This window comes from Carya illinoinensis, chromosome 13 (assembly GCF_018687715.1).
Source record: "Carya illinoinensis cultivar Pawnee chromosome 13, C.illinoinensisPawnee_v1, whole genome shotgun sequence".
Lineage (NCBI taxonomy): Eukaryota > Viridiplantae > Streptophyta > Magnoliopsida > Fagales > Juglandaceae > Carya > Carya illinoinensis.
The window spans coordinates 22,883,351-22,902,325 of record NC_056764.1 but is presented as its reverse complement, the minus strand read 5'-3'; the positions used below and the strand labels follow the sequence as shown (position 1 = coordinate 22,902,325).

The 18,975-nt window shown below is 35.4% G+C and overlaps 1 protein-coding gene across 1 annotated transcript; it reads right to left on the bottom strand.

Annotated features, from left to right (window-relative positions):
* Positions 1 to 5,557: 5,557 nt before the first annotated feature.
* Positions 5,558 to 7,043, bottom strand: LOC122293029 (2-oxoglutarate-dependent dioxygenase DAO-like). Its single transcript, XM_043101640.1, has 3 exons — positions 6,554 to 7,043; positions 6,131 to 6,446; positions 5,558 to 6,027 (listed from the first exon to the last, which is right to left on the bottom strand). Exons 1-3 carry the CDS (start codon positions 6,901 to 6,903, stop codon positions 5,779 to 5,781), a joined length of 915 nt encoding a protein of 304 aa, XP_042957574.1. The 5' UTR covers positions 6,904 to 7,043; the 3' UTR covers positions 5,558 to 5,778.
* Positions 7,044 to 18,975: the final 11,932 nt, after the last annotated feature.

Below are 18,975 nucleotides of genomic sequence, written 5' to 3'. Positions count from 1 at the left end.
CTGCTTTGGTCTCTGACCTCCTTGATGCTGATAATTATGTCAGCTGGTCCCATGCCATTAGTCGAGCCCTTCGTGCCAAGAACAATCTCGGATTCATCAATGGTACTCTTCTCAAGCCTATGGATATTTCATATCCCCTTTCTAAAGCTTGGGAGCGTTGCAACAACTTAGTGGTATCTTGGTTCCAGAACTCCGTAAGTGCATCCGTTAAATCTAGCATTGCTTTAGTTGATTATTCTACAACCTTGTGGATGGAACTCAAGGATCGTTTTACTCACCAAAATGGTCCCCATATATTCCAACTTAAACGTGACTTGGGTGGTTTATCACAAACCAGGACTCCATTAGCTTGTATTTTGGCCGCTTAAAAGATCTATGGGATGAGCTTGCTATCAATGACCCACTTCCCAACTGTGATTGTGGGAAGTTGAAAGTCCTTCATGATCGTTATGATCGTGACTGTGTTATCCAATTTCTCATGGGCCTCTCTGATTCCTACTCTAATACCAGAGAGTAGATTATGCTCCTTGAACCATTGCCACCACTTAACCATGTCTTCTCCGTGGTCCAACAACAAGAACGACAACATCAAGTCATTTCCAATTCCGCACCCTCTGAACTAATGGCTATGATGGCCAAACCAGCTTATTCTACCACTAAACATAACCCCAAATTTTCCAATTCCACCAATCCTAAAGGTAACCGACCTTATTGCTCCCATTGTCATATGACTGGCCACAATGCTGACAAATGCTACAAGCTACACGGTTACCCTGCTGGTCATAAGCTACATGGCAAACCAAGAAACATTGCAGCAACTGTTACCTCTCCAAATGTTGATCATGAGAATGACTCCAATGAATCTGTAGCACTTACTAAGGCACTTACTCCAATGACTCCAACTGTGCCCTTTTACATCCGAAGGACACCATTGCCCCCATGGCATCCATTGCTGTTGCACAGCCCTCCTCTTCCTCGACTTCCCATCATGTTAACCCCTCTCAAGTTTCTGGTATGGCTCTTTGCTCATCAACACACACACACCAGCTTCCTTCATTATCTCATTCACCTTGGATTATTGACACAGGTGCAATCGATCATATGATCTATTGTACCTCTCTTTTCACATCCATCACGGCTACTATTTCTTATCAAGTTCAATTACCAAATGGAGAGGCAATGCCCGTCACTCATGTTGGTGTTGTGAGAATTTCTGAACATCTAACTCTTACTCATGTTTTATGTGTGCCTTCATTTCATTTTAATCTAATATCTGCCAAACGGCTTGCACAACACAATTTCTGTTGTCTCATTTTTCTCTCCAACTCTTGTTCAGGACTTAGTCTCTAGGACAAAGATTGGGATGGGTGAAGTAAGAGGTGGTTTGTATCATCTGCTTAGATCACGCGTGCCACCTTCTGCTCTTGTTGATGCCTTGCCAAAGTTCTTCAATAACAATCAGTCCACTTCTGCTTCTGCTACACATTTCATGTTTGATTTATGGCATTGTCGTCTCGGCCATATTTCTCCTTCTAGATTGCTTTTAATTTTTGATCCTGTTGTAACAAACAATCTGAATTTTCATACTCAAAAACCTTGTTCAGTTTGCCCTTTGGCAAAACAACATCGCCTCCCATTTTATCCATCTCAGCATACTTCTTTAGATTTATTTTATATTGTTCATATTGACCTTTGAGGCCCAAACTCCACCATTGCTCATGATGGATCTCATTTCTTTCTTACTATTGTTGAAGATCTTTCCAGAACAACATGGGTTTACATGCTTCAAAATAAATCAGCTGCTCAATCTTGCATTGTCACTTTTTGCAATTTGATTAAAACACAATTCCAAAGAAAAATAAAGACCATCAGAAGTGACAACAAATCTGAATTTCAAATGAAAGATTTCTACCAACTCAAAGGCATTATTCATCAACAGAGTTGTGTAGAAACACCACAACAAAATGGTATAGTAGAGCGCAAACATCAACACATAATGAATGTAGCTCGGGCTCTTAAGTTTCAATCAAACCTTCCTCTCAAATTTTGGTTTGACCTTGTCCTAACAGCTGTATACATTATCAATAGGACACCTACCCCTCTCCTTCAAAACAAAACACCCTATGAAATTTTGTTTCATTCTCCACCTCAATACAAACATTTGAGAGTTTTTGGCTGCCTTGCATATGCCTCCACTTTATTCCATGGGAGAAAGAAATTTGATCCTCGTGGAAGAGAGTGTGTATTCTTAGGATACCTTTTTGGGGTGAAAGGATATAAGTTACTTGATTTAAACACTCAACAGATTTTTATCTCCAGAGATGTTCACTTTCATGAAACTATTTTCCCCTTTCATTAATGCCTTCCCAACAGCACCTCTTCTTCCAATTCTCCCTTCCATTCCTTCCCACTCAATACTACACCATATTCTATTCCTGCCACTCACCCCCTTCAAATCTCTTTCCCAACCCAATCTACAATTAACCCTCCTAACTCAACTCTTCTTGGAATTCCCATTTCTTCCTCTCCTCCTCCTGTTCCTTCACCACAAATCCCTTCTTCTCTTCCAGTAGATTCCATTCCACTCCCCCCCCCCCCTTGCTATTTTCCCTCACAGGTCAACAAGAGCTCGACATGCACCTCGTTATCTGCAGGACTTCCACTGTCATCAAACTTCTCTTACTGCTCCCACTCCAATCTTGGACAAGCAACAAATGTCCTCAGGTAATACTTTTCCTTTACATAACACCTTATCTTATCATTCTTTTTCTCATTCATATAAAGCCTTATCTCTTAGCATTTCCACTCACATTGAACCCAAGAATTATAAAGAAGCCATCAAAGACCCGGGTTAGTGCAAAGCCATGGACCATGAGCTGGCTGCCTTGGAAGCAAACCACACTTGGGAAATCACAGATTTGCCACTTGGGAAGATTCCCATTGACTGCAAATATGTGTACAAAATAAAGTATCACTCGGATGGGAGTGTTGAAAGGTTGAAAACCCGTCTTAATTCGTAATAAAATTCAAGAAGGCATCATCTGCACTAGGTATGTTCTTAGCTCTGCTCAAGTTGCTGACATTATGACAAAGGCTCTACCTTCACATGTCCTCCTTCACCACTTATCCAAGATGGGTGTCGTAAACCTTTATGCTCCATCTTGCGAGAAGGTATTGCAAAGGAGTTGTGCGTGTTGCATAATGGAACCTGCCATGCCTTTTATAGAAACCTTTTGTATTTCTGTTATTCTTTTATCTTTTTACCTTAGCTGAGCTGTACACAAGGGATATTAATGTATTTTCATCTTTTACAAGTAGTTAGAATATTCATTTGATAACTTGTATATATTTTCATTCTTTGTAAAGCATTACCAATTCAATTCAGTATACACAGAGTGTACGAGCTCTGTTTTCAGCATCTTACTTGAGTAGAAACTCTTTTTTCACCTTGCTTTGTTACACCCCAGCCCTCTCTCTCTCTCTCTCTCTCTCTCTCTCTCTCTCTCTCTCTCTCTCTCTCTCTCTCTCTCTCTCTCTCTCTCTCTATGAGAATTTCCAGCCAAAGCATCTAAGTATGAACCCAAGTTCATATACATCATCATATTACTGGGAAGAACCAAGGAATTAGGCAAATGTTCCTTACATAGAGCATAATATCTCTTTAATTATTTGAACTAGAGTAAAAAGCTTCCATTTTTCTCAACTCTCTCTCTCTCTCTCTCTCTTCCTCCTTCTAGTGCTTGATAGGATGATGATGGTGACTATAAGAAAATGAAGTACATTCAATTTTTATTTTTCAACATGTACTAACTTATAAAATTGGTATTTCGTTTTGCTTGCTTCTTTCTTCCCTTTTTTTGATTCTTTTATTTTTTGTTGGATTATGTAGATTTTATCCCCCTTTTATCTTATTCTGAAATCTCGTTCATTTTCCTAGAAATCTTATGTTTTTATCCCATGGTTTATTTCTGATTTTTTTTCGGTCATAATTGTTCATTCACGTGACTGGGTAATGCTTAAATTTGATTTCTATTGATCTCCAATAATTTGTAAGAAATTACATTCCAAAGAGGTTATGTAAATATAATTTTATAATTTAATATATCACATTAAATTATATTAATTTATAAATTTATTTGTATAAAATTTTATTGCGATTAAAATATTTTTAAATTAAAAATAAATTCTCATTCATTTAACATGTCACGGGAACGTAAAAAATAAAAATAAAATGTCACGGGAACGTACAAACCTGTGCCATTAAATAAAAAAAAAAAAAAAACACTTTGTCTATTTGCTTTTGCATTCATCTAAGATTCTAGGAAAGGAAGACAATTACCCTTTCATACGCCGAATGATGTGGCTTTGCGAGGACAAGAGGTGTAAATGTGTAGCAAAAAACGAAGTGTTTTTTTCCGACAATGATATTTAAAGCTCTATTTAACCATCAATAAAAAAAAATAAAAATAAAAAATCATTTTAATTTTAAAAAATTAAATATTTGAAAAAGCTAACAGAGTTGACAGAAAAGGAATCCTTTATATAATTGGTTAGAAGTTAGAACACCCTTAAGTTAGTATTGGATCGTCCACCGTATTAGACCAATTTTATCTAATATACCAACTTTTTTTTCTTTTTTCTGTTCTATGTAAAATTAAACTGCACATTAAGCGGTTATTTGGATAATAAAATGAGATTAGATAATTTTTTATAAAAGTGAAAAATTAAATAAAATATTATTTTTAATATTATTATTGTTTTAGAATTAAAAAATGTTGAATTGAGATTTGAAAAAGTTGAATTGTTTATCATATTTTACTTAGAAATTTAGAAAAATTATAATAATGAGATGGTTTCTAAATCTAAAACAATTTGATCCTACTAATTTGTTCATCTATCTATTTATAATAAGAAAACAATGTTTCTTTTTTTATTGTTATTTTTTTTTTTTATCTAATTGCATGATTGCAAGAAGTGATCTATCACCTGCCTTTGAGCTTACAACAAACTTACTGTTTTCATCTAATTGCAAATTAAAGAAAATTTTAGTAAACTCTGAAGGAGATAGTGAGAATGGAGAAGATGATGGAAAGAGAGAAAAAAAAATTAAAAAAAAACATAAAAAAAGAGAGGAAGAGAGAGAGAGAGAGAGAGAGAGAGAGAGAGAGAGAGAGAGAGAGAGAGAGAGAGAGAGAAGGGTATGGAGGTGAGGTTCTATCATCTATGTATTGAAAGAGAGGGAAAAGATGATGAAGAGAGAGTAAAGGGTGTGTTCTTACAAATGAAAACTTGCCAGGTGTAGAGGGTGTGTTCTTACAAATGAAAACTTGCCAGGTGTAGAGGGTGTGTTCTCAGCACAATCTTCTTGTAAGTAGAATTACTCTAATCCAAAACAATCTCACCCCAAAATACATCAAAACAACTTACAAGTCGCATTTAATTCAACAGGATTATCAAAATTAAGAATCTAACATTATTAATAATAATCAATCGATTATTCAGTTAACAGTATTTTCAGAATAACAGATTGATATGATCTAGTTAGACTGCTTGATCATTAATCCAAACCTTTCTCATCCTTGTACCGATTTTATTACCATTAACACCAAGCATCTTTCACGGATATGCGTGCACATAACTTGGCTCCGGATTAATTAGGCTCTGTTTTTTTGCCTTCCTTTCCTAGCTAAGTTAACTCGCAAATCTAACAATTCTCATGCGAACATAAATATATATTATATAAATGGTAGTGAGGAGATGCATGCATGCCATGATCGATCAAGTGTGGGCGCGCATCAGTTCGAGGGCTTCACCCGCTTGCAATTTTGTTGCAAGTCTGAGTTTTCTATAATCTTCGTAAGTAACAGGGACGTAGAGACGCGGGTGTTCGGCATCCACGAGTTCCGGTGGGACTTCAACCGCTGCCTCCTTCGGTCCCAAGAGAAATGTGGCAATAGACACTCTGATGCTAGCTTCTTGGCACTGTACTCTATGCTTCACGTTACAAAACCTTCCATTGCTCCATACCTTGATCAACATATCAACCATTAACAGTACTATTAATGACAAGTTTTCTGAATTAAATTTTATGCAAGATCAATGAACGGATGAGATGGGATCGCCTGATTACCTTAGCAAGGTCCCCAAGATTGACAAGGAGAGTGCCTGGCCATGGACGGACCGATACAAATGCACCAGATTTGTCCATTACTTCAAGACCACCAACATTTTCATCATCCTGAAGTATAGTCAGAAACCCAGAATCTGTGTGAATTTGTACACCAGTTGATCCAACAGTTTCGGGACTGAAGTTGTATTTGTTTATCCTAAACTCGCAAGGCCAATCCTTGAACAAATCGGTAACCAACCCCATGCTTTTTGCCAACTTTCGCCCGAAATCAAGGGCCAAATCATGTATTGCTTGAGCGTACATCTCTAGTATCTCCCTGCCAATATAAGATTCGATAGAGTTGACTTGAAAAAAAACAGATATTTTTCGGATGAACAACTATCTATCTAGCAGAAACAGAGAAGATTTGAAAAAGAAAGAAACCTTTGGTGAGGAGAGGCATCCAATTGAGAAGAAAAGTCACGCAGAGCCTGAGGGGATCCCAAATCATAGAGACCCAAGGCCTCATAAAGAGGATTTTTATCACTTGGTGCCATGTAGCCGCTGCCGGCAATCACATCGGTGTTGCGCCTTTTGATTTCCATGGGAAGGTCAAGCAGATCTCTCACCACTTTCTTCATTTCTGTCATCAGTCCTACAGGTATATTGTGGTTGACGATCCTGAAACAACCCCATTCCTCGGACGCTTCTCTCAGTTTCCTATACTGCTCTACACCTTCAAATTCTTGCATATCAATTACTGGAATAGACTTGAAATCCCCGCCCTCCGCCATTTTTGGTGCCTCTTTACTCTTCACTTCTCGACTTTAAATAATGCTTCCACCGATACCGAATCCTAATCCGTCAACGCGATGATTGATCATCCAAGCTTGCGCACACGGATCAAACAACTCAATTAATTTTTATCCGTGTTTGTCGATTACGTCGACAAACTAAACAGAGCAAAGACAACGTCACAACGCTGTTTCCAAGCATAGAGTGACTTTTTAAAGGAGTCGAGTTGGCTTCTTTCGACGTATGCTAAATTATGACGGAATTTATTTATTTATTTTTATCTGAAAGGGAAAGATGGAAGTGGAGAAACAGGTTGAGTCTGCGACATAATGTCGTCTCTGGTAAGTGATATACAGACATCACGCCATATCATGTCCCACTATTTTAGAGTTTTCAACAGGAGAAATGATATATACACGATATATTTCACAATAATTTACACGTTATATATTAGAAAATAAAAATATTTTTATAAAATAATTTATAAAAATACCTCTCATTTTAAATATTATTGTGTAAAATATTATAAAATATGATATGTATTTATCGTTTTCCTTTCAATATCACTTGTTAATTTCTTTCAAATTAAATGTCTAAATATTTCAGATGAAATAAGATGAAATATTTTATTAGACGTTAAATAAAATATTATTATAATATAATTTTTTTATATTAATTTTATTTTAAAATTTAAAAAAATTAAATTATTTATTATATTTTATATAAAAATTTAAAAAATTTATAATGAAGTAAGATAGTTTGATATTTGATATACAAACCAGGCTAATTAATGTCTTCTTAATTATTTCGAGCTAGCACTTGGTCGCTGCTCGTTGGTTAAACCAAAAAATAAAAACAAAAAACCAGAAGACAAAATCACAGGACAAAAGAAATGAAACGATCCATTCGGCCGAAAAGGGTTACGGATGTTTACCGTCTTAAGGCGGGATGTCTGAAAATCAGTTAGATTAATAGATTGACAAAAATCTCTATTAATTTTTTAAAAAAAAAAAAAAAATCGATAAATGGAAAAAGGGAATATAAAGTATTTTATATTTTCTTTTGGGTAACTTTTTTCTTTCCTACGTTTTAAATTTCTTTTAAGCTTAATATAATTATATTTCTTTTTTTTAATTGTTAGAGTTAAGTTAGGATTGGTTTAGTTGTTAGAATGGATTGAGATCAACTTAGTTTAATCTAATTTTAAATCGAGTTTAATATTTAAACACTCAACTCTTAAATTATTAAATTCGTTTCAACTCAAAACCTCTTTATACGTGAAACTCACAACCTTTTTTAACTCAATACATCTTTATACGTAGGACTCACAACCTTTTTTAATTTTTTATAAATATCTCTAAACTCATCTTAACATCCAAATACATCTAAACTCATTTTAGATGGGTTCCACAAAACTCACTCAACATTTTTAACTCATTATTATTCATAAAAAATTGAGCTCAGTTCAACATCCAAATACAGTCTTAATTTTTGTTAAGAAAAAATTGGGTGCAGAGTATTTTTTGTAAAAAAAAATTAAAGGAGTAATTACTAAAATTGATAATTTATAAGGATGTTTGCAAATCATGGTGCGGTAATTTGAGGAGATTATGTGTATTTCTTATCAAAACACTTCCTCAAAATTTCCATCTTCTTGGGGGCCAGTATTGTTTGGCCATACAAAATTTTCATTTCAAATATAAAATTTTCATCTCATCATTACAACTTTCATAAATTCTCATACAAAATATAATAAACAATTTAACAGTTTCTCTACTTTTTCAAATCTTAAAATAATAATAATATTAAAATATAATATTTTAATATTTAATCTTAAAACTCAAAATTCTCATCTAAAAATTTTCAGTGACCAACTAGAACCCGACCATCTGTGTGGTTCAATTGCAATCTAAGCCGTTTGTAAGGCTACTTGTGGATATCGTTGCCCTTAGTTTATTGAGATATAAGATATTAATTTATCCTTAGTTGTCATTTTCCTTGAAATAGTCTATATATAATGAACTTGGTCAAGTAAGATTTCATGTTTAATATTCGTTTCCAAAACCCACAGAAATGAACAATGAGTAGTCTACGTACGTAGAAATGGATTATATAGAGACATGCAGATCACACCGGACGTACTGTTGATCACGCCAACATACGGTATCCAGCAAGTTGCTGGCAGCAACTCATGACAACGTCCATGTGTATTACTGTAGCTGCGGTTCTCTTCCCTAGTGACGCGCATGCAATAATATGGGACACTTTACAGCTTTTACTGTACCGCTGTAGCTTTGGTCTACCACTTGTGCTTCTGTACAGCTCTCCCTGTAATGTTTAAGTCTCAATTCACATTAACTATATTTTTTTATTTTTTTATAGTAACACAAGAATTATATTTCAAAAAAATTATTTAATAATATAATTGAAATTTAATTAGAATCTTATAAATAGCAATGTTCACCGACCCAACCCAACCCGAAGATAGAGCATTCCGGCCCGACCCGATAAATATGTCTACCGATTAGCCGCTAGCCAATACCGACCCGATGGTATTTTCGGAATAGTATTCCGACCCGATTTTTTTTTTTTTTCTCTCTCTCTCTCTTTCTCACGTATGTGTAAATATTTATTGCAATGTGTTAGAAAGAAAATCAAATAGAGAACTTTCTAAAAATACTAATGAATAGATACGAAAGTTTGGTACAACTTTTCGTCTTGTACTTAATATGATGATGCCACAAATGTAAATTAATTTGGTAAAATTGTTGAATATATTGATTGCAAATTAGTAGCAACTTGATTTTTTCCAATCATTCATATAACCAACTTCCTTGCCAATGCTTTCTAAACTAACGTTTTAAAAAACAAGTACAAAAAATAAACCAATAATGTTCATGTATACTATTCATTTAATAAACCAATAATGTTGTATAAATGTATTTTTAGTAATCACACTAAACCAAAAATCCATAGGTCCTTTCTAATTTTTAAAATACACAAGCGGCTTCTGTATCCATAGGTCCTACTCTCAAAGAATTGTGTATTCTTCAAAAAATCTTCAGTCGACCTCATTCAAAATATTCTTCAAAGTTATCTCTACAAGAAATAAAAAATAATGTTAAACATATATTTAATTGAAAGGACTATAATAAAATATTCTTCAAATATAAATCTTACCAATTTCTAACTTGTAGCTTTCATCATCTTCCATTACATCATCTTTCATCATCTTCCAAAGAATTGTGTATTCTTCAAAGAATCTTCAATCGACTTCATTCAAAATATTCTTCAAAGTTATCTCTACAAGAAATAAAAAATAATGTTAAACATATAATTAATTGAAAGAACTATAAGAAAATATTCTTCAAATATAAATCTTACCGGTTTCTAACTTGTAGCTTTCATCATCTTCCATTACATCTTGAGAGTTATAATTAATGGAGGGAGCCATCAACCAGTTTTGTGTGCAAATAAGAGCTTCAACTGTTGTTGGGGCCAATGAGCTACGAAATGAATCTAAGACCCGACCTCCAACGCTAAATGCTGACTCAGAAGCAACAGTAGATATCGGAATAGCTAACACATCTCGAGCTATATTGGCAAGAATCGGATATCTGATTGAGTTCACTTTCCACCATATTAGAATATCAAAGTCGGGTGTCGATCCTTCAACATTTTCCATGAAATACTTATCCAATTCTAATTTAGACTCTACCACACCTTTTGATGCTTGATATTGCTGAAACATATTGAATATATCATCCTCATCATTATAAGAAGTGTTGCTTTGGGTCTCACCAACACTTGATTGGCCCCTACTTGAACTTACATTGGATTTTGAATATTGCATATACATCCGCTCAATCATCCTCCTTAACCAATCAACAAGTTCAGATGCTAGCTCATGGCCAAGAATATTTGTAAAACAAAACTCCAAAACTTCCAACTTGAAGCGCGGATCAAGCATAGATGCAATAAACAACATCTTGTTCAATTTTCCAAAATCCCCCCAATACTTGTCATATTTCAACATCATCCTCTCCGACATGGTTTTCAGCACATTACTCTCACTCATAGAAAATTTGTTCAAATGTTTATAGATTGTAAATTTGTTCACTCATGGAAAATTACTCTCACTCATGTAAACATCTTGTTCAAATAGTCGTCAGCTCAACCAACTCCCACATTTCCGTAGCATTGAATTTAATTCGGGTCCCGGCAGGCACATTCAATCAAACAGCCTGTGAGCAAGCGATAGTTGGGGAGCGTAGATATAAGCTATGGCGTAGTCCAGCAGCAAGCAGCTCAAGTCTGACGCCTTGATGGACCAAATGAAGCTTCACCTGGCCACCGATGCCGGCAAAGAGCTCACTAAGAAGATCAACCTCTTTTATCAGATCAATATCGCTCCTAAGGTACCCCCCCACACATGCACAACCTCGTTTATCAGATCAAACTACTTCCAAACACCAACCTTTGCCAACCCAAAAGCCCAAATCTCCCAAACCAGAGAGAGAGAGAGAGAGATACCTATAGATAATTTCAAAAATCTGGTGGAGACTTGAGAATGATGAGGGAGAGCTTTGAGCAACAGAGCAACGGCGGGGAGAGAATCATTGTGAGTCTGCGAGCTAATTTTTGTGTAGGAAACAGGTTTCGGGTTTTACCCGATTAAAATGGAAACGGTTACGGTATAACCCGTTTCTGATTATACATGTAAACGGGTCGGTATTTTGGATCGGGTCGGGTCAGAAAAACGGCCGGACCGGGTAAACGGGTTATTTGAACACGTAGGGATGGTGGTAGAGTCCCGCCTGTGATTTCCCGCCTACAGTGCTCTGACGGTCTGGTTTTTGGGCTATTATCAGGGATAATGGCGAGGTTATGTTTAAAGGTTACGTTTTGGGCCAAAATGAGATTTTGGCGGGCGGGAAAAAATATGGTTTTACGGGTCATGTGCATTGGATTTTCTTTCATGCATATTGTTTGAGTTTTAATGTGTTTTTATATTGTGGCATTTAGATCTTTACTTACCTGCGGCACCATTTTTGATACCGTAGATTTTGGTACAGAGATCGAGGAGGAAAAGGAGACTGAGCCCGAGGAGGCGGCTCTGCCGGAGTTCTGAGTTGAAGTTACGCTTTATAGTTGGCTTTGAAACTATATCTGTGGTTTGTAATATTTTATTATGTATGTTTTGAACAGTTTTGTATTAAACTAAGAAAAATTCTGGTACTTAGTTTATGACTTTGTTATCCGCTCCGTGTTTTTTCTTGCACATTGGTTGCTTTTACACACACTTGGCACTCGTCAATAGGGTGGTAACCCGTGTTGTCATCATCCGGACGTCTCGATTTCCCCGTGTCCGTATTTGGAGATTTGGGGGCATCACACTTTCACTCACCCCTTCAAGTTTCCAAATAAATCCACACAGAGTTGTCAGCAATCGATCTGTGGGCAAGTAACAAGGAAAAATCTACTAAGACACAAATGGAATGTAGGACTAGGTGGATTGCTCCTCCTCCAGACTTCTACAAGGCTAATTGGGATGAAGTAGTGGATAAAGAGTGTTCCAAGATTGGGGTGGGAGTGTGATGTGAACCCCAATCGACTCGCTTTGAGACCCAACAACAATATTGGAGAAACAAACCCAAGAACGCCAAACTCAAGTCTATGGATGGAGAATTTAGACCCGTTGAGATCTCGTTTCAAGAACCTAGATTATATTAAAATCTAGACCCAATGAAATCTCGTCTTAAGAACCCAAATTACAAGGAGGAACGCCACAGAGGTTGTGATTTACCTTTGATAAGTTCAAGAGTTCAATTAAGAACAAGAGGAGAAAACTCACTCACAATGAAAATTCAATAAAAAATGTCTTACCCCCTCAAATGAGGCTACAAGTGGTTTAAATAAACAATCCCCAAAACCCTAAAGTGAGCCGCGGGTACTGTAGCGTGAACAGTGCCCGGGCTACAGTACTTCTAAAACCCTTGTTCACTTTAATTTATAACTTTCCAAATATGCCCTTGGCCAAAATACAAGGCCTTCCCAAAAACTTAGTTCATTAGAAATAAGACATATGTGTGGGCCAACATTCTCAAGCCCACTTATTCTAAACTAATAAGATAAGCTCTTTGAATGAAATAAATAAGTTCATGGTCTTCATTAACAGTAGGCCCAAGTTGTGTCTTCCATAACTTGGATCAAGTGGATCAAAACTGGTTCTGGCTCTTGCTAGCTTTATCCCAATTGGATTGTACCAATCCTTGCATTGCTTCTTTGATCTTCATGGCTCTTAATCTTGTAATTGATCCTTAAGACTTGGTCCACCTTGGGGCCCATCATTCCCCCTCTGCTCAAAAGGATTCGACCTCGAATCTCCACCTGGATCAAAGGGAAAAAGATCAGTAACAATGAAAATAGCAAACACGTGATACATACCTGGAAGATCCACTAGGTATGAAATATCATTAATTTTATCAAGAATTTGGAAATGTCCATCCAAGCTACTTCTGTCATCCACAAGCAAAAGTATTAGAGCTAAATGAGTAAGTGGATTAAAATCATAAACAACTTCAAAAGGAGAATATGAAGTAGTAGTATGCAAGGTCCTATTATATGCAAACTCTTTAAATGGCAAACAATCCTCCCAAGTTTTTAAATTCTTATGAAGAACAATGCATAAGAGCTGGGTATTAGAAACAATCCTCCTAGGTACACCATGAAGTCGCACTATCCCCTTGAAAAATAAGTTAGCTATGTTTGTGGTATCATCAATTTTATGACATGGAATGAAATGTGACATTTTGCTAAATTTATGCACAACCACAAAAATAGAATCACTACCCCTTTTAGTTGTACGCAGCCCCAAAACAAAGTCCATAGATATGCCTACCAATGGTTTACTAGGAACGGGTAAGGGTGTATACAACCAATGTGGCAAAACCTTAGACTTGGCCTTCCTACATGTAATGCACATGCCACAAATGCAATTGACGTCTGTTTTCATCTTAGGCCAAAAGAAATGTTCATCCAACAATTCAATGAATGGCAAATGATACTCCCACAAACGTTCATGAAACACATTTAAGGTTTTCTTTGTACCAAAATGACCATTCCAATTATATGCAAATTCAATGAATGGTAAGTAGTACTCCCACCAATGGTCATCCAACACGTCTAAAATCCTCTTTATATCAAAATTTCCCAACAGACCACATCCATGCACAAGCAACTCACGCATAAGACTAGTAGGCACACAAAATCTTTTCTCTCTAAACAAGTAACAATCCAGTCTATATAAATGAGAAAACGATGCTTTCTTACGTACTCCATACACACTAGCCATGCCATCATCATTAACAAACAAGTTCTTATCATATTCAAGTCTCAATAACTTTGCATCTATAATGATGACAAGGACGTACCTTCTTGCATAAGCATCAACCACAAAATTTTCTTTACCTTGTGTGTACTTAGTTACATAAGAAAATGTCTCAATGAGTTGCACCCACTTGTCATGCATTCTATTCAACTTACAGTGTCCTTTCAAGTGCATCAAGGACTCATGTTCTTCAAAGAAAGGTCGAGTAGGGATTGTCGCACTTGGCATAAAATCAATGTAATGCTCTATCTCTCTAATAGATGACAATCCACTAAACACTCTGCTAGGAATTACGACCTTATATCCCTGCAACAAAGAGATAACAATACTAGGCAAAGATTCATTAAATCCGTTAGTAGTAAAATTCGCCTTAGCATAAAAACTCACTTCTCTCTTTGTTTTTCTCTCACTTTCTTCACTCCAGCTTTTCTTTTCACTCTTATTTTTCTTTCCACTCTCTTTTTTTCTTTCACTCTCTTTTTCCTTTTCACTCTCTTTATTCTTTTCACTCTCTCTCTTTGCTTCAGTCTCTTTATTCTTTTCACTCTCTATTTTTTCTTCACTCTCTTTGTTCTTTTCACTCTCTCCTTCTCTTGAGGTTTTGGCCTCACTATTTCTTTTTTGATCAACCTCACTTTTCAACTTCAGTTGGTCCTCATGGACCTGTGTTGGAGTTAAAGGAGCAAGTTTGATTCTTTTTCCATCCTTTTCAAAACTGTACATGTTTCTAAACCTATCATAGATCACTCTCCTATCACACTGCCACGGCCTCCCCAACAAAATATGGCCAGCATGCATAGGCACAACATCACAAAGTACATCATCCTTGTACCTCCCAATTGAAAAAGAAACTAGCACTTGCTTATTTATCCTAACCTCCCCACAATCATTCAACCACTGCAATTTGTATGGTCTAGGGTGTTTCAAAGTAGGTAGATTCAATTTCTCAACTAAAGTAGTGCTAGCAACATTAGTACAACTCCCTCCATCAATAATCATACTACATACCTTGTTGTTGATGTGACACCTAGTACGAAAAATGTTCTCTCTTTGCTGCTCTATACCATCCATCTTAAATTCTGTATTGGGAGCACGCCTAACAAGAGACTCGCCATACTCTTCATTCTTATTGTACCTATTCTCAATACTAGGCTCACATCTCCTCCTATCTCTCTCACTTTGCAAATTTCTTATCAATGCACCTTGTTGTTCCATCTTATCCATCACTTCCCCCAACTTCAAATTTAACCTTTCAAACTTTTGTTGCATGGACTGCAACAAAAAGAATGAATTGTCTGACATCCTCTTTGGTTATGAGTCACTTTAATGAGACATTGTATGTGCTGCACAAAAAAGAATGTTAAGTGGAAAAAGACCTCACACGCTCTCCCTCACATGTTTACACTCAAATAATAGCACTTCACTCGTGTTTCACTCTTAATTGGTTTTTTCCCGATAATGATCTCACACTCTCTTGCCTTTTACCTCAAGAGTTTTCCCACTCAAGTTCTTTCAAAACTAATTGAACTAAATCAAGACAATACAACCTTGTTTTATCCCAACTAATAATTAGATCCAAGAAACAAGAACAAGAGAAACACGGAATGAATAAAATGACAAGGGAATCAAGGAAATTATTGGAATGGAAGGGTAACTATAAGACAAGATACCAACTAGAAAGAGGTAACAAGAGGTAATTCAGCCCCTTTAAGGACAAGACCCAATCAACAAATTTCTTTCTTTCTCTTTTATTGTAACTATATAGCAACCACTGAATATGCTACCTCTACTTTCCTTCTCTCTCCCTTTTTTTTTTTGAAATTTTTTTTTTCGAATTTTTTTTTCTTTTCCTTTCTTTTCTTTTCTTTACTATTCATTTCTTTTCTTTTCCTTTCTTTTCTTTTTCTTTTCTTTTCTCAAAAATTCAACCACAAACAAGAATATTCAATTGTGATAATCAAACAATTGAATTCAAACACATACAAATTGACAAGGAAATAGAAGGAAATCAATGAAACCCTAGAAATTTCAAACCCTAGATGGTGCAAATTTTGGCAGCCCTAGGAAAAACGAATTTTTGTGCTTTTTTTTTTTTTGGGCAATTCTAGAACATTGAAGCCCTAGAATTAACAATACAATAAATAAAAAGATAGAATCAGACCTGATTGGAAACCTAGCTCTGATACCAAATGATGTGAACCCCAATCGACTCGCTTTGAGACCCAACAACAATATTGGAGAAACAAACCCAAGAACGCCAAACTCAAGTCTATGGATGGAGAATTTAGACCCGTTGAGATCTTGTTTCAAGAACCTAGATTATATTAAAATCTAGACCCAATGAAATCTCGTCTCAAGAACCCAAATTACAAGGAGGAACGCCACAGAGGTTGTGATTTACCTTTGATAAGTTCAAGAGTTCAATTAAGAACAAGAGGAGAAAACTCACTCACAATGAAAATTCAATAAAAAATGTCTTACCCCCTCAAATGAGGTTACAAGTGGTTTAAATAAACAATCCCCAAAACCCTAAAGTGAGCCGCGGGTACTGTAGCATGAACAGTGCTCGGGCTACAGTACTTCTAAAACCCTTGTTCACTTTAATTTATAACTTTTCAAATATGCCCTTGGCCAAAATACAAGGCCTTCCCAAAAACTTAGTTCATTAGAAATAAGACATATGTGTGGGCCAACATTCTCAAGCCCACTTATTCTAAACTAATAAGATAAGCTCTTTGAATGAAATAAATAAGTTCATGGTCTTCATTAACAGTAGGCCCAAGTCGTGTCTTCCATAACTTGGATCAAGTGGATCAAAACTGGTTCTGGCTCTTGCTAGCTTTATCCCAATTGGATTGTACCAATCCTTGCATTGCTTCTTTGATCTTCATGGCTCTTAATCTTGTAATTGATCCTTAAGACTTGGTCCACCTTGGGGCCCATCAGAGTGATTGTTAGAGATTCGGGTGGTATGGTCATAGCCTCATTGTGTTCATCCATTTCATTAAGTCCAGATCTTTTGCTTTGGGAAGCAGTTGCAGCACTCAAAGCATCTTCTTTCTGTTTTAAACTAGGATTGAACCAGATCATACTAGAAGGAGACTCCTCAGCAGTGATTGAAGCTATCCAACACAAAGATAAAAGCTAGAGCCCCACAAGTCTAGTGGTTAGAGATATTAAACTTGCATTGTCAAAAATTCAGACTTGGTCTATCCATTATGTATCTAGGAAGTTCAAAGTAATATCACATACACTTGCTAAGTTTGCATTGACATGTTCAGGAGAACATATCTTTATGGAGGACTACCATCCATATATTCAGTATCTTCTCTAGTGAAATGAATTTAGAAAAAAAAAAAAAAAAAAAAAAAAAAAAAAAACATGTCACGGGAACGTAAAAAATATAAAAAATAAAAATAAAAATAAAATGTCACGGGAACGTACAAACCTGTGCCATTAAATAAAAAGAAGAAACATTTTGTCTATTTGCTTTTGCATTCATCTAAGATTCTAGGAAAGGAAGACAATTTCCCTTTCATACGCCGAATGATGTGGCTTTGCGAGGACAAGAGGTGTAAATGTGTAGCCAAAAACGAAGTTTTTTTTTTTTTTTCGACAATGATATTTAAAGCTCTATTTAACCATCAATAATATATATATATATATATATATCATTTTAATTTTAAAAAATTAAATATATTTGAAAAAGGTAACAGAGTTGACAGAAAAGGGAACCCTTTATATAATTGTTAGAAGTTAGAACACCCTTAAGTTAGTATTGGATCGTCCACCGTATTAGACCAATTTTATCTAATATACCAACTTTTTTTTCTTTTTTCTGTTCTAAGTAAAATTTAACTGCACATTAAACGGTTATTTGGATAATAAAATGAGATTAGATAATTTTTTATAAGAGTGAAAAATTAAATAAAATATTATTTTTAATATTATTATTGTTTTAGAATTAAAAAATGTTGAATTGAGATTTGAAAAAGTTGAATTATTTATCATATTTTACGTAGAAATTTAGAAAAATTATAATGATGAGATGGTTTCTAAATCTAAAACAATTTGATCCTCCTAATTTGTTCATCTATCTATTTATAACAAGAAAACAATGTTTCTTTTTTTATTGTTATTTTTTTTTTTTTTATCTAATTGGATGATTGCAAGAAGTGATCTATAACCTGCTTTTGAGCTTACAACAAACTTACTGTTTTCATCTAATTGCAAATTAAAGAAAATTTTAGTAAACTCTGAAGGAGATTGTGAGAATGGAGAAGAGGATGGAAAGAGAGAAAAAAAAAATTAAAAAGAGAGAGAGAGAGAGAGAGAGAGAGAGAGAGAGAGAGAGAGAAGGGTATGGAGGTGAGGTTCTATCATCTATGTATTGAAAGAGAGGGAAAAGATGATGAAGAGAGAGCAAAGGGTGTGTTCTTACAAATGAAAACTTGCCAGGTGTAGAGGGTGTGTTCTCAGCACAATCTACTTGTAAGTAGAATTACTCTAATCCAAAACAATCTCACCCCAAAATACATCAACACAACTTACAAGTCGCATTTAATTCAACAGGATTATCAAAATTAAGAATCTAACATTATTAATAATAATCAATCTATTATTCAGTTAACAGTATTTTCAGAATAACAGATTGATATGATCTAGTTAGACTGCTTGATCA

Bases quoted from the DNA above. Each gene is read 5' to 3' on its own strand.
- LOC122293029 (XM_043101640.1), bottom strand. From the start codon at position 6,903: ATGGCGGAGGGCGGGGATTTCAAGTCTATTCCAGTAATTGATATGCAA. The intron at 6,447-6,553 runs GTTTCTTTCTTT...TTATATTGGCAG, and splicing joins GATGCCTCTCCTCACCAAAG to GGAGATACTAGAGATGTACG. The intron at 6,028-6,130 runs GTAATCAGGCGA...ATGTTGATCAAG, and splicing joins ATCTTGGGGACCTTGCTAAG to GTATGGAGCAATGGAAGGTT.